This window comes from Ixodes scapularis, unplaced genomic scaffold (genome assembly GCF_016920785.2).
Source record: "Ixodes scapularis isolate PalLabHiFi unplaced genomic scaffold, ASM1692078v2 PGA_scaffold4__175_contigs__length_147842914, whole genome shotgun sequence".
In the NCBI taxonomy this organism is placed as follows: Eukaryota; Metazoa; Arthropoda; class Arachnida; order Ixodida; family Ixodidae; genus Ixodes; species Ixodes scapularis.
Window position 1 is genome coordinate 113,045,852 of NW_024609879.1, and position 12,371 is coordinate 113,058,222.

Consider the following 12,371-nt stretch of genomic DNA (forward strand, 5'->3'; position numbering starts at 1 on the left):
TGAGCCTCCTATAGCCTCTCATGTCTTTCTATTGATACTTTTTTTACTGCCCGAAGCTTGCAGTAGCTAAAGCTGAAGTGCTATTTATGGAACTACAACGAAACATTGTATTTTTAGTTCTAAGACTCAATGAAGTCAAAAGTAAGTACGTCACTTCAAATTTTATTTGAAAACTTTCGGGGGTTCATGTGTTCGTGCGACAGCTATTCATCGTTTGTAATGATGAGCAATTGCTCTCAAAAAGTCCCCCACAGCCACGCTCCGTCGGTTCTCATAAAAAAGGCGGGCCTTTTCATTTCTTGCCGCTATGGCATTCTTCTGGCGCGGAGGCGCTTGGGAACAAAGCATCGCCTCCAGCTTGTCTTCCGTCAGTTGATGTTCTGCGGCGATGCAAGTCAAAAACTTCCAGAACTCGGGATGGGCACCTCCGACCAGCTTTAGGAAGCGGGAATGCAACCCTGGCGTTCGATAAGACGGCGTTCGATAAAACGGCGTTCGATGAAACGGCTTCGATGAAACGGTGTTCGATGAAACGGCGTTCGATGAAACGGCATTCGTTGAAACGGCTTCGATGAAACGGCGTTCGACGAAACGGCGTTCGATGAAATGTCCGGTCCCAGCCCAAATAATATCTTCTTTTGGCAGGTACTGCGCAGCGATTACACACAACGCCTCTAACATAAACATGCTGCTCCACATGTCTATTCACAAGATGCAATACATCGTTCTCCCAACTTTGTTGAAATGGGCATGAAAGCGCGTAACCGTCACTTTTTTGAAGTTCTACTTAGAGGTGAAGTGTTTACCGTAAAAAGTCGTTAATTATTTATTTTTTTCCGTTTACTACATAGCTCGATTCCCTTAAATTTTTGTTTTTATATCGTCTCTACAGCGCTTTTACGTCGGTACTTTCGTGTTAGAGGACATCACATAATGTGCGAAAAAAACAACAAAAAAACGGTAGGATCGATGCTGCATAGCCTTTTTTTTTTTTTTGTGGACATCAAGAAAAAAAAAAAAAAGATAGTAGTTGTCTTCACTTCGCACTGCATGTTTTGGCACGGAAGTTCCTATTTGGTTATGATGTCTTTACTTTCTTAAAAATTATATACAGTAATTTAAATTACCGAATTACAAAAACGTCGAAATTGTATAATTGCTTTTCGTTGGGACGCCATGACGACAGCGACACTCGTGTTCCCTCGTGGTTTTCGCCAGCATTTCTACGATGAATTGCCAGGATCGCGAGATGCAACAGCGTGACACTCCGTCTTCTGTGACGTCATTTGTTGCACTTCGGGACAACTTTTGATGTATGGCCAGCATAAGACGCTAACCACACCAGTCGGAGACGCGCTGCAGGTGCCATAGTACTGCTCGTAAAAGTAGCTGTCACGTGCTTTGCTCCGCGACTGAGGGTTGCCAAATTACGGTGAAACGGAGTATAGACAAAACAGACTGGACGACATTTACCGGGCATCGTTAGAGCTGCGAAGCTCAAAATCACGCGTACTCATAAGATTTTTTTTTTCTCGCGTGTTTGTGATTTTTATGATGTCCTGCAAGCAAGAAAAAAATATATATGGTGAAGTCACTCCGAGGGGGTACCGATAACTGCGAGCCACGAACATGAAGGACTCGCTAACATCCGTCAGGAGTGTGAACGGTAAATCGTCACGCAAACATATTCTCACAAGCTGCAAATATTTATTTGGCTTAGCAAGTAGAATACTAGTATACTAACGACATGTGATTATTGTACACAAGATACCATTTCTCGGTTCTTCAAAACCATTTCCCAAGTCTGAACGGTCGCGCTACGGGCCGCGGCTAGCCGTGCCCTCGATAGACTACGGAGCTGCGTTGTGTCGTCTGCTACTGTACCGCCAACAGGAGAGCGATAGCTCTGTGTGTTCCACAGATGCGTGTTGCGGTATAACTCTGTACGTCTGTCCTAGAGGATAAATAGATAGGCTCTGTGACCCCCTCCTAAGCTAACAAAAACAAACAGAAGTATACTCGTTTGGACTGAAAGGTTTACAAAATAGTGACCAGACATTGGAAAAGCATATGTCACAGAACTTGGTTTATGAAATGGCATCATTGTTTCGAGCAAGAAATCACCTGCTCACCACTGGGACGATGAAATCGTCACTATTTATTGCGTCAGGTATATTTGCGCTCATGAAGAAAAATCTGAACACATCCTTCTCCCAAAGTCCTATGTCGAATAATAAACACTTTTTTAAACATCTATGCACAAATAACTCATTTTTTTCTACACTTGTATATGCACGTTAATTGACGTCAAACCGCATTTTTGATTAGATCTTGATGTCTACACCAACTACATTCATATTTTTTAGGGCTTTATTGAACGATAACTTCAACTATAGTTAATGGAACACGATGGCTCGATCTCGACAAAAACCTCAACGTGCGAAGCTTCCACAGACGGTCGCTAGCGAGTATTCTCAATGTGAGACTTCAGAAGCTTTCGCTTGCCATAGGGAGCTTGCTTTCGACTACAGCACTGCACGGGCCCGGAAAGCGCTGCTGTGGGGAGAGGTTGACTTACAAGATGACGTGTTACGTGGTCACGTAAGATGGCGTCATTTCGTGCAGCGTGATCACGTAAGATGACGTCATTTCGTGTAACGAGATCATGTAAGATGACGTGTTTGTGTCACGTCATCACGTAAGATGACGTCAGTTCGTATGAACTGACGTCATCTTACGACAACGCCAACAACATTAGTGCCGTCCGGAACCATTGACCTTAGAAACGCGCTTCTTCGCTTGAAGAGCTGATATGCGTTGATTGTTATTTGTTTCTTTTGCCTACTACAGACCATTCAAGAACTCGCCTTCTGGGTGCCACCAACTTCGTCTACTGGGCTGTGAAGCGCGTTCGAGCGTGCGCAATACCTCTCTAGGCCGAAAGATTGTACACTGAGTATGCGTTCACAGCTCAATGACTTTGGCATTTTTCGTCAGGATAGATGCTCCCACGAGAAGAGCGTAATGGATATGTGAATAGAATTGGAAATTTGAAATGTTCTTGTCCAATCGCATTTTTCTTTGGTTATCAACGCTTTTTAGCGTCATCACAAGACGTTCAACCCATAATACACTGGTGATTAAAAAATAAGCACCGAAAAACATGCACCGATTTTCGCTCAAAAATAAACACCGGAAAAAAACATACCGTAATCATTACCCATGTCACCTTTTTGGGTGATATGTGAATTTCCAGAAGAACAGCGAGTTATCACCCTCCCCTAGGAATACCCTGACTACAGAGCAGGCGACCCGTTTTTCCCCGCGTTAGATTGTGGTGACCACGAACCGTACGGAGGTCACAGGACGTCCGTGAAAAATAAAAAGGAGGAAAACAACGATCTACTCTGTGCACGCTTCATCCCCAATTTCCACGACCCCAAGGCCGAAGGACGTTTGTGTGAAGGATAACGATAAAATAAAACTTTGCGTAAAAAAAAAAAAGCCCGTTTTTAAAAGAAAAAAAAAAAGTAGAAACAAGCACAACGCGTTGACGGACCGCGAGGTTGTGGAACACCTCGCGGTCCGCTTGCCACAGGACGGTTGTCTTCGACCCATAGCTCCAAGGTGAATTTGCCACTTGCGAAAACACGGAGACCTACCCAGCGAGAACCAGGAAAGCAAGACACGCACACTGACGCCTCGGCGTGCAGAATGAAACAGGATACGGGCGCGGAATACGGCCGCGGAAGAACACCTCGCACAGTGCCGATCCGGCCGATCTCCGAACGGACGATTTCGCATTTCGTGGACAGCGAGCGCCACCGCACGGGAGAGAGAGGTACCTTAAAAACGACGAAAACAAGCACCGACACCTTGGTTCTTTATATTTGCTGTAGTTACGCAACAAATCGACTTATATGAATAATTTGGATATTATTCGATTCCGTAATAAATTTAGAAGACATTAAGCGCAATTATTCTTATGTTTGAATTTAGATAATTTTGTAAATTCGCTCCGAACGCAAGAGTGCCGAATTAGCCGATTTTGACCATTTTCATGATTTTTTAAAGAATATAACTAAATTTATGACGAAACATCTGTTGCGTTTAGTGTCTCGATAATGACTCAATGTCTTTAAAGCCGAAATTTTCAAGAAGATCCGCGCAGCCGTTATTATGTGAGAATTTTTTTAATTTGGTGAAAAACCTCATGTATTCTCTATGGGGCTCTGAGGTGCGCCCCCTCTTAAGGTCTACCATTGTCCTGCCAATCAGAGCCAAAAAGAGCTTGGTGTCCTGACGTCACTGCAACCCCCATGCAAGAGGCAGACGAACTTGCGCCCCGCATATTTTGTTTTTCCTTAACTAAATGGCAGACGCAGCCGACGCTACGAGCTATAATGGGACCAATCAGACAGCCTCAAAGGCGCACCATCGTGCTGCTCGTCATGTTTCTGCGCGTGTTCTATCATCACCGAGCCTATCACAAACAAAAAAGGCCTAGTGACGTTCGTTTTGGACGCTACTTGATTGATCCCATTACCTCGAAGCGTCGACTGCGTCCGGACTTCAGCTGATACGATGTATACGGAGAGCAAGTTTGCCTGCCTCTTTTGCAGGAGTTTCAGCGACGTGAGAGCGACGCTGAGGTCTGATTGTCTCTAATCGGAGGATAGTGGGTTCAAGGCAGTTTGCTTTGAGGTCTACCCACTATTTTTCAAACAGAGCCAATCAGAGATTGGCGTCCTGACGTCACCACAACTTCTTTGCAAAAGAAGCAAACGAAGTTGCGCTCCGCATAGGGGCTTTTCACTAGACGCCATATTTGGGTACGCCGTTCATAGCACACATTCAGAAAGAAATCGTATTAATAAGCTGCTGAGACCGGCAGTCTTGATGGTGTGAAATGCACGTTGCAAACGAACTCTGTGAAGCGGGAGCTCACCACGCACTCGGCAGTCGCGCAAGCGGCTATTGGCGACGTGCGCGACCGAAAGCGTCGCTATGGTCGGCCTTCCACGATTGGCCCAAAAGCTGACTATGACGTCGGAAAGGGTATACCATCGACGGAAATAAGAGGAATGAAATAACTTTAATTTCGACGGTGTTGGCCGTGTTGCTTTGAGAGCGCAAAGATTTCAGGCTTCCACCATGCTATTTACAAACACCATCGAACTTGTTGTTCGCAAGGTAATGACGTCACAAAGGGGAACCATAGGAGGGTGCCACCGAAACATCTCGCCGCTAATAGCCGCCAGTAAATACTCCCTACCAGACTTTGTAACTACGAACTCTAGGTGCCGCAATCTTGCCGCTGGTAAGAATTAGGGTGCCTTCATGTGCGCTCTGCTTAGGGTGGATACATGCGGCCATTTTATCCCACACTTTTATTTTTATTTTTCCTTCAGAAGCGCGTGAAAGAGCGTGTCCCTGCACGCGTCTGTGGTGCTGACTGTGCTATGGCGACATTTTGTTTTCGTCGATTTCTTTGTATTTTACCTGTGAGCGCGTGCTGTCGGCATCGGGTACTACAAAGGGTGCCATCACCCTTAACAGAAGGACATTGAGGCACCCTAGTAAGAATAGATCGTCTAATAGTCAAGCTTTGTTGAGACGTGCCCGCGGTTTCCAGACTGGCGCCCAAACAAAGCGTTTTCCATCAACGGTGGACAGATTAGCTGACGAAGCGCGGCTACTTGCAAACGTCTATAGACCGTTTTCTGTGGGACGGTCACCACGTTGAAATATTACGCTGCTGGATTGGGTAACAAAACACTAAAGTAAATAGTTTAAGCGTCCATCTTCAATGAAAAAATCGTGTAACCAAGAGAAAAGTGGAACTATTGGCACGAACCCCTTGAAATCTAGCGCCTTCCAATCGGCAAATAAAGTGATGCGCTATTGTCCCAACTCGGCCAAGTCGCAATTAAAAATGGTGGCCTCCAGGAAAAAACACCTTTCACCACTAAGCTGAAACTGCGGTGGAGCTACGTCCTCGTTGGCCCAGCCATACGCCTCTTTTCTGCCACGTCATCAAGCTCCCGGCCATACCCCTCTCACAGAGAGCCAGGTCAGGTGATAAGAAAGAAGCAGCTGATTGGTCCGGCGGGCACGTAGCTCCCACCGTAGTCTCAGCTTAAAGGGGCCCTGCAATCATAATTAAGCGTCTACCTTTTTTGCGGTTTCCACGTCTCTTGGGGTTCGGGCAATTCAGCGGGCACGGAGAGAGTAACTAAACATCAGTGCGTCATATTTTAACCGGACGACGCGGAAAACTCCTCCACCGACGAGGGCGACCCGCGGTACCGAAAGCGCGCAAAATGTGACGTCTTTGGTCCTGGGCTTACTACTGGTCAGAGCCGCTAAAAGCTTCTTTTTAGTCAAAATGCAAAATGTAAGTGGCGCGAACCGTTTCAATCATTTATAAAAGTAGTTTTTCTTCAGTATTTTAGATCAGAAAAGAAACAAATACAGTTTATAAAGTACGGAAACAAGAAATGACTCGTCGACATACCCGCCACCAAGCGGTGGAAAAGGTGACACATACTAGAAAAGAGTAGTGGGATCAGGCGCCGACACGGAAAGGTCCCGGATGTACCCGGCGGCGCTGCGGTCGCATGGACAGGAGAATCCGACCGGCTCCGAGCGTTCCGAAGGCCTTCGGCGAGAAGCTTTGTCTTGCGGTTTGGCCGTTTCGCGGTATGGCCGCGCGAAGTGGCTCCCATTCTGAACTGATCTTTATCCCGTGGTTTGATGTCGTTTGCGGCCAATTAAGTGTCATGCCGAATTAGTGTTTAATGGTGCAGCAAATGAAATGAGGGCCGCTCTGGCCGCCGGCTGCATACAGCCTATCCAGAACATGCTTTAGTGGCGCCCCCTCGCGCCGTCGACACGGAGCGCGGCAGCCGTGAGCGCTCGACGAGCTCACTATTCCTCCTCTGGTTCACGGCCACTCAAGCAACCAAGGACGTCATGAGGGAGGTTATTTTTTGCTTGTTTTTGTAATTTTAATTTGCCTGTAACTTTTAAAATAAAGCGAATTTTGAGAAAAGAAAAGTTTCACCAAGTTACTACGTTCAGTGCGCTCAGGTTTGGTGCAAATTAAAAACCAGTAAAAAAGTCCTTGCAGGGGCCCTTTAAGGGTAAAGGAAGTATAATGGCTTCAAAGTCTCCACACTTTACCTGATGCACCCGTCTTAAAATATGCGTATTCGATTCGGCAACCAATTTGTAAATTTCTTGAACTATAGCTTTAACTAACTATAACTATAAACACGCTAGCGTGTCTTAACGTGTTCGCACTTCTTATGTTGTGGTTTGTTCTGCGGCGTTCTTTCTGGCAGTTGTTGAGCTCGAAAGGTATACGGCGCAAGAATAATGTCCTCAGGACCAGTGTTTAAGGCGTTCCCCCAAAAAAGAAACGAAATACGTTGTTAAGTCACGGGTCACCGCCCTAGGTTACCTCAAGATAAAAGGAACGCGCTACCATGACCGATAAGAAAGTAGCGCACGTTACTTTTCTGTTATTTCTTTAATTGTGAATTAACACGCTTTACTGTTTTGACGTTACAGGTATGCATACGCGTCAGATTTAAAGAAACATTATGTCTATCTTTAATTGAACATCATTACCATATCTTTTTATTGGTTTCCCCTGAAGACGTACAAGAAGAAACACAACGAAAAACGCAAAAAGGAAACAAAAATTTAAACTCTTTGGCGCCTAGAAACGCAAAAAAAACATTAAAGTGTCATTTTTTTTCACGTTATGGGAAGAACATGTAACGAGTAACGTAACAACGTTACCCGTTTCATGAAACAAGTACAGTAAGTGTACTTTACCCGATACTGTCCTGAAAAGGTAACGAGTACGTTACAACGTTACCGAAGCCATGTGGTACCGGAAACCCCCGTTACTAGTGACGTGTTACCGCCAACGCTGCTGAGGACTCATCACGCGCCCTGCCATTTTTAAGCTCTCGTGGCTGTCGATGCATTGGCCGAGAAAGATGAGCTAGATTTGTATCTTATTTTAAACCAAAACTAAATGCGCACGCAAACGCCCTGCATTTTCGTTTGTATATTTTCCCATCTGTAAGGTCGTGAAGACCAAAGGTGGCTGAGAAAAAACCACAACGCCTTCATCTCTTCTTATCTCTACACGGCGAGCCCGCGAAACAAGTAAAGAAGAAAAAAAAAAAGTCGCCACGCTATTTTTAGGGTATGTCACATTCAGTTTAATTTGAAAAGCTTATATGAATATTTATGCATTCAGCCGCGGTTTGATAGAGAGCAGTTTGTAGACTGAACGCGTACGCGTTTTTTTTATTTAATTTATGAGTGATGGTTTTAAACAAAGAGAATTATTATTACTATTATTATTATTATTATTATTATTGGCTGCTGAGTCAAATCGACGCACGTTGGGAAAGGCGAGATCTTCATGGTCTGTATTTTTTGCACCATCTTTTAAAGAGCAAAGTGTCATGTTCAAGTCTATTATCCACCGTAAGCATTTGGTTTCACTTCTTGCTCTTTGAGGTCAAGGGAACTGTTTTATGGTCGTGAGTACTCCCAGCTCTCGCCAATATTCCGAAGGGAGGCCTTGTTTAATGGTCTTTTGTCACCTTCAATTGACGTGTTTGTGCCTTTAAGCTTCTTTGAAAACTTAATAATTTATGAACTGTAGGAGGATATGTGATTTTGCCTTGAGATTTTTGTTGTTTTTGTTTTGCTCAGATTTGTTATGTCTTTATAGTTGGGGTGTTTGATGTGCGTGTTTCTGTTTTGTCCGGGTTATGCTGCACCACCGGGAAGGCTGCTGGTGGGCATCGATAAATAAATATAAAGACAAGCATAAGCGAAAATACTCAGTTCAAGGGCGACTACACTTGAAGACCTTTTTCCTTAAAATAACATCTTACTTGGACCACATTTAACATATCGATGTAAAACAAGGTACTTACGGGAGCATGACGAGAATTGACACTCCGAGGACGGACTTGACAATATACAGTTTCCTCCAGTCCTCGACGAGCCACACGATCCCCGGCAGTAGAAGGATACCCGCGATCCAGCCGTAGCCATAACAAATATTCAAGGCTATCCTAGACTTTGGACCAATCGTTTCAGCAACTGAAAAAGGTCAGTTTTTTAAACGTGAAACGTCACTCTTAGGTCACTTTTGTTCAAATGCAACATTACAGCAATCTTTTAAGAAAAAAAAGGATATGCAAGGACTTTTTTATTATGCCCGTTTTTTTTACGGGGTGCAGGATATTGAAACGGCTCAGCGGTACTCGTACCCGAGAGGTAAAAATTACAAGTGGTGGACTCCTCGGGTGAAGTTAGGAAAGGGCGTCAGAAGGTACTTCTAAACTTTTCTTCCGTGGAATTCTGGCAGTGTGTTTCATGGCTTTGAACTCCAGTGGCACTCCATGCAGAGTTCTACGTTTTTGGCCGGCGCACAGTTGAGTCACCTCATATTGTCCTCTACTGTAGTACCTACAAGTTATCTATTTAAGTCAAATCATGAAGTTTTGTTTGCTCTACATCATGTGCACCCGGGGGCAATATCACGTGAAACACCCGAACCTGCCTCTTTTTTTTTTTAACCTGCGGCTTTCACGAATTTTGTCATCTTCCAATTTGCCAAATAATCCGAAGAATGGGAACTCAACCCCGCATTATTGTTCCTGTTTGGATAAAAACTTTCTCAAAGACTGGAAGGTAAGCCAATAAGCACAAACGTCTTTTCCGCTCTGTCTGTTTGCGATAGTACTCATCGAAATTAAAACTCATTTTGCTCTTTTCGTAGGGCGTGTTATTTTAAAACCAATCAAATATTCTTCAGAGGAGTTCAATTGCATGGGCGAATATAGTTATTTAATTTATTCGCCTGACACAGTAGAATCAAACATATTCGTACCACCGATTGAAAACATTAATTACGTCATGTTTAAATTCTGCTAGATGTAAGGTTTATCAAGTATTTTTTCTATAAAAAGCTTTTATAAAAAAAATTTGATTACAATAGATAACCAAATTTTAACTTTTACCTTAAATTAAAAGTCTCTGAGCAGAAATGACATACCCAGTGTTAATTAAGAAATATAAGATGGATGGAGAAATTTAAACGTATCAACACGACTACACTAAACCTTCATATTTGACAACACTTACGCAGGCTGAAGCCGGCAACTTGAAGTCCCGAAATTCCGAATGCAATTCCAACACGTGCGGCTAGGAAGAAATAGAAGCTGTTGCTGAAGACGCAGGCCACAGAAGACAATGCCAGTAAGATGCTTGACCATAAGGAAACTGTCCTTCGGCCGTATCTAAAAGAAAGTTGAAGTCGGTCTTAAAGAGAGGTCAAGACCACTACCATCACTATCAACCATAATTACTATCGTCACTGTAATCATCATCATAAATCCACATTTGTTTACTCGCTCGTAAAAGTTGGTGTCGCCAGCTCGACGTCAGTAGACGGAACGACGAAATGTAGTTTTGGGGAGTTATATATGGGACAAGGGGAGTACCCGTGTACACCCCCTTTTTCTTAGAGTGTACGACGCCCGCAAGTCGTGTCCTGCTGGTGGGCATCAATACATACCCACCAGGTGCGCTTACTGCGTCCTGAAAAGTTGTCCCTAGATTTCCTCCAGATGATGTCATACGAGTGTCAGGCTGTTGCGCACTGCAATCCTGGCGGTGGCACAGCGGTGGAGGGGAATACGAAAGACGCCTTTTCTGCTGTAGCTCGCTGTCAGCTCGGCAGTTCATGGACCTTCTTCATCACCAATTTTAGCATCGCTTTTTTTTACCGTAACTTTTAAGACCAACCGCCACGATTCCAACATAAGACATCAGAGCACACTAGAGTCTGTGTCGTCATTTGCTGCCACTTCGCAACGTTACTTAAGTCGCACACAAAACCGGTCTATACACTCCAGCATATAACCGTTTACGCTAAGATCCAGTTTATAAACTGTAACAACGTAAAAAAAAACGCTTGGGGAGGCAGACATTGGTAGATCGTTTTTGTAACATACATGCTGGTATATCAGAATTGATAAGGGAAGCAAGTGTTTCTAGATCCCCTAAAGCCGCCGTCTTGCCACTAAATCATCATACAAAAAATAGTCTGCAGACACTAGAGAGTTTTAGGGAACCATTTTCGCACACCCTACGGTACCCCTCCGGTACAAATTCCGCTTGAGAGACTTTTGTGGTGGCGTGTGCGCAGTTCGTACCCGAGGGTTCATCGTACCGAATGGAATGTGCAAAAACGGTTCCCTAAAACTCTCTAGTGTCGCGTTCCACACACCGTAATCGGCTTGTAGAAGGCGCTGTGATTCAGGCAAGAGAGGGAATTAAAAAAAAATCTTCCCGACCCTTTCTGCGATGAAAGCTTGCATCCTACTTTGGGTAAACGTTTGTCTTGTCAGGGGTGAGTTTCATGGTGTGCCTCCAGAAAGAGTGCTGCTGTTTCAATTTAATATTTACACTTAACTCATTTTGACGCAGTCAAAACAGTTCGGCTAGTTGGAACTCCCCAATTGGGCCCTATTTATAAACACAAGTTTGTTTTTGTGCGGTTTGTCATATCGAATAGGTACACCTTAATGTTACGCCTTGTTTTGTCACAGTGAATGTTTACACCTCAGGTTTGCGCGTTGTTTTGTCATTGTGAATATTTGCGCCTGAATATTACGCCTTGTTTTGTTATTGTTAATGTTTACACCTATAACTCAACCTTTTCAAACCCGCGTTCATAAATAAGAAGGGTAATAATCGATCGACAATACAGATTGTTATTTCCAAACAACACAACTATAAAAATCAACCGTATTTTACAAAAACGCACAAAAGACATGAGCAATATATATATATATATATATATATATATATATATATATATATATATATATATATATATATATATATATATATATATATATGGGTGGTTTCATCTCAAATCGTGCAGGCAAAAAGGGTCGAATTTTTAATTTCGATGAAAAAAATATATGTTATGGCGCCGTTTCTAAAACCGCAGTCGACACAAACCGCAAGTTCGTCGGATTTTTTGTTCTCGACTTATGAAGTTTTAAAGAGGCCGCGGCGAAAAGCAGTGTTTTTCACACCCGTCGTGGGTCGGATGTTTCGCTTGATCTCCCGCCATGGATTTTCAGTCCACATTATATTATCTTTTTTGAAGCACTCTGTGGGCACATTTAAAAGGCTCCAATACCATAAAATAATTTTAGGCCTTTTGCTTTTTTCTGTAAAAATGTCAAAAACGCCTCCTCGGTCAATTCTTGACGAACTTTGACAATTAATTACTGGCGATCTACTTGGGTTACACT

The 12,371-nt window shown here is 43.7% G+C and overlaps 1 protein-coding gene across 1 annotated transcript in view; it reads right to left on the reverse strand.

Annotated features, from left to right (window-relative positions):
• The window catches only part of LOC120848892 (organic cation transporter protein-like), a 104,856-nt gene that overhangs the window by 85,986 nt on the left and 6,499 nt on the right, over positions 1–12,371 (reverse strand). The window contains exons 3-4 of the mRNA XM_040220965.2: positions 10,186–10,340; positions 8,970–9,138 (exon numbers count right to left, since the gene is read on the reverse strand). Of these exons, the coding sequence (XP_040076899.2) occupies positions 8,970–9,138; positions 10,186–10,340 (324 nt within the window). The remainder of the gene's footprint in view (positions 1–8,969; positions 9,139–10,185; positions 10,341–12,371) is intronic.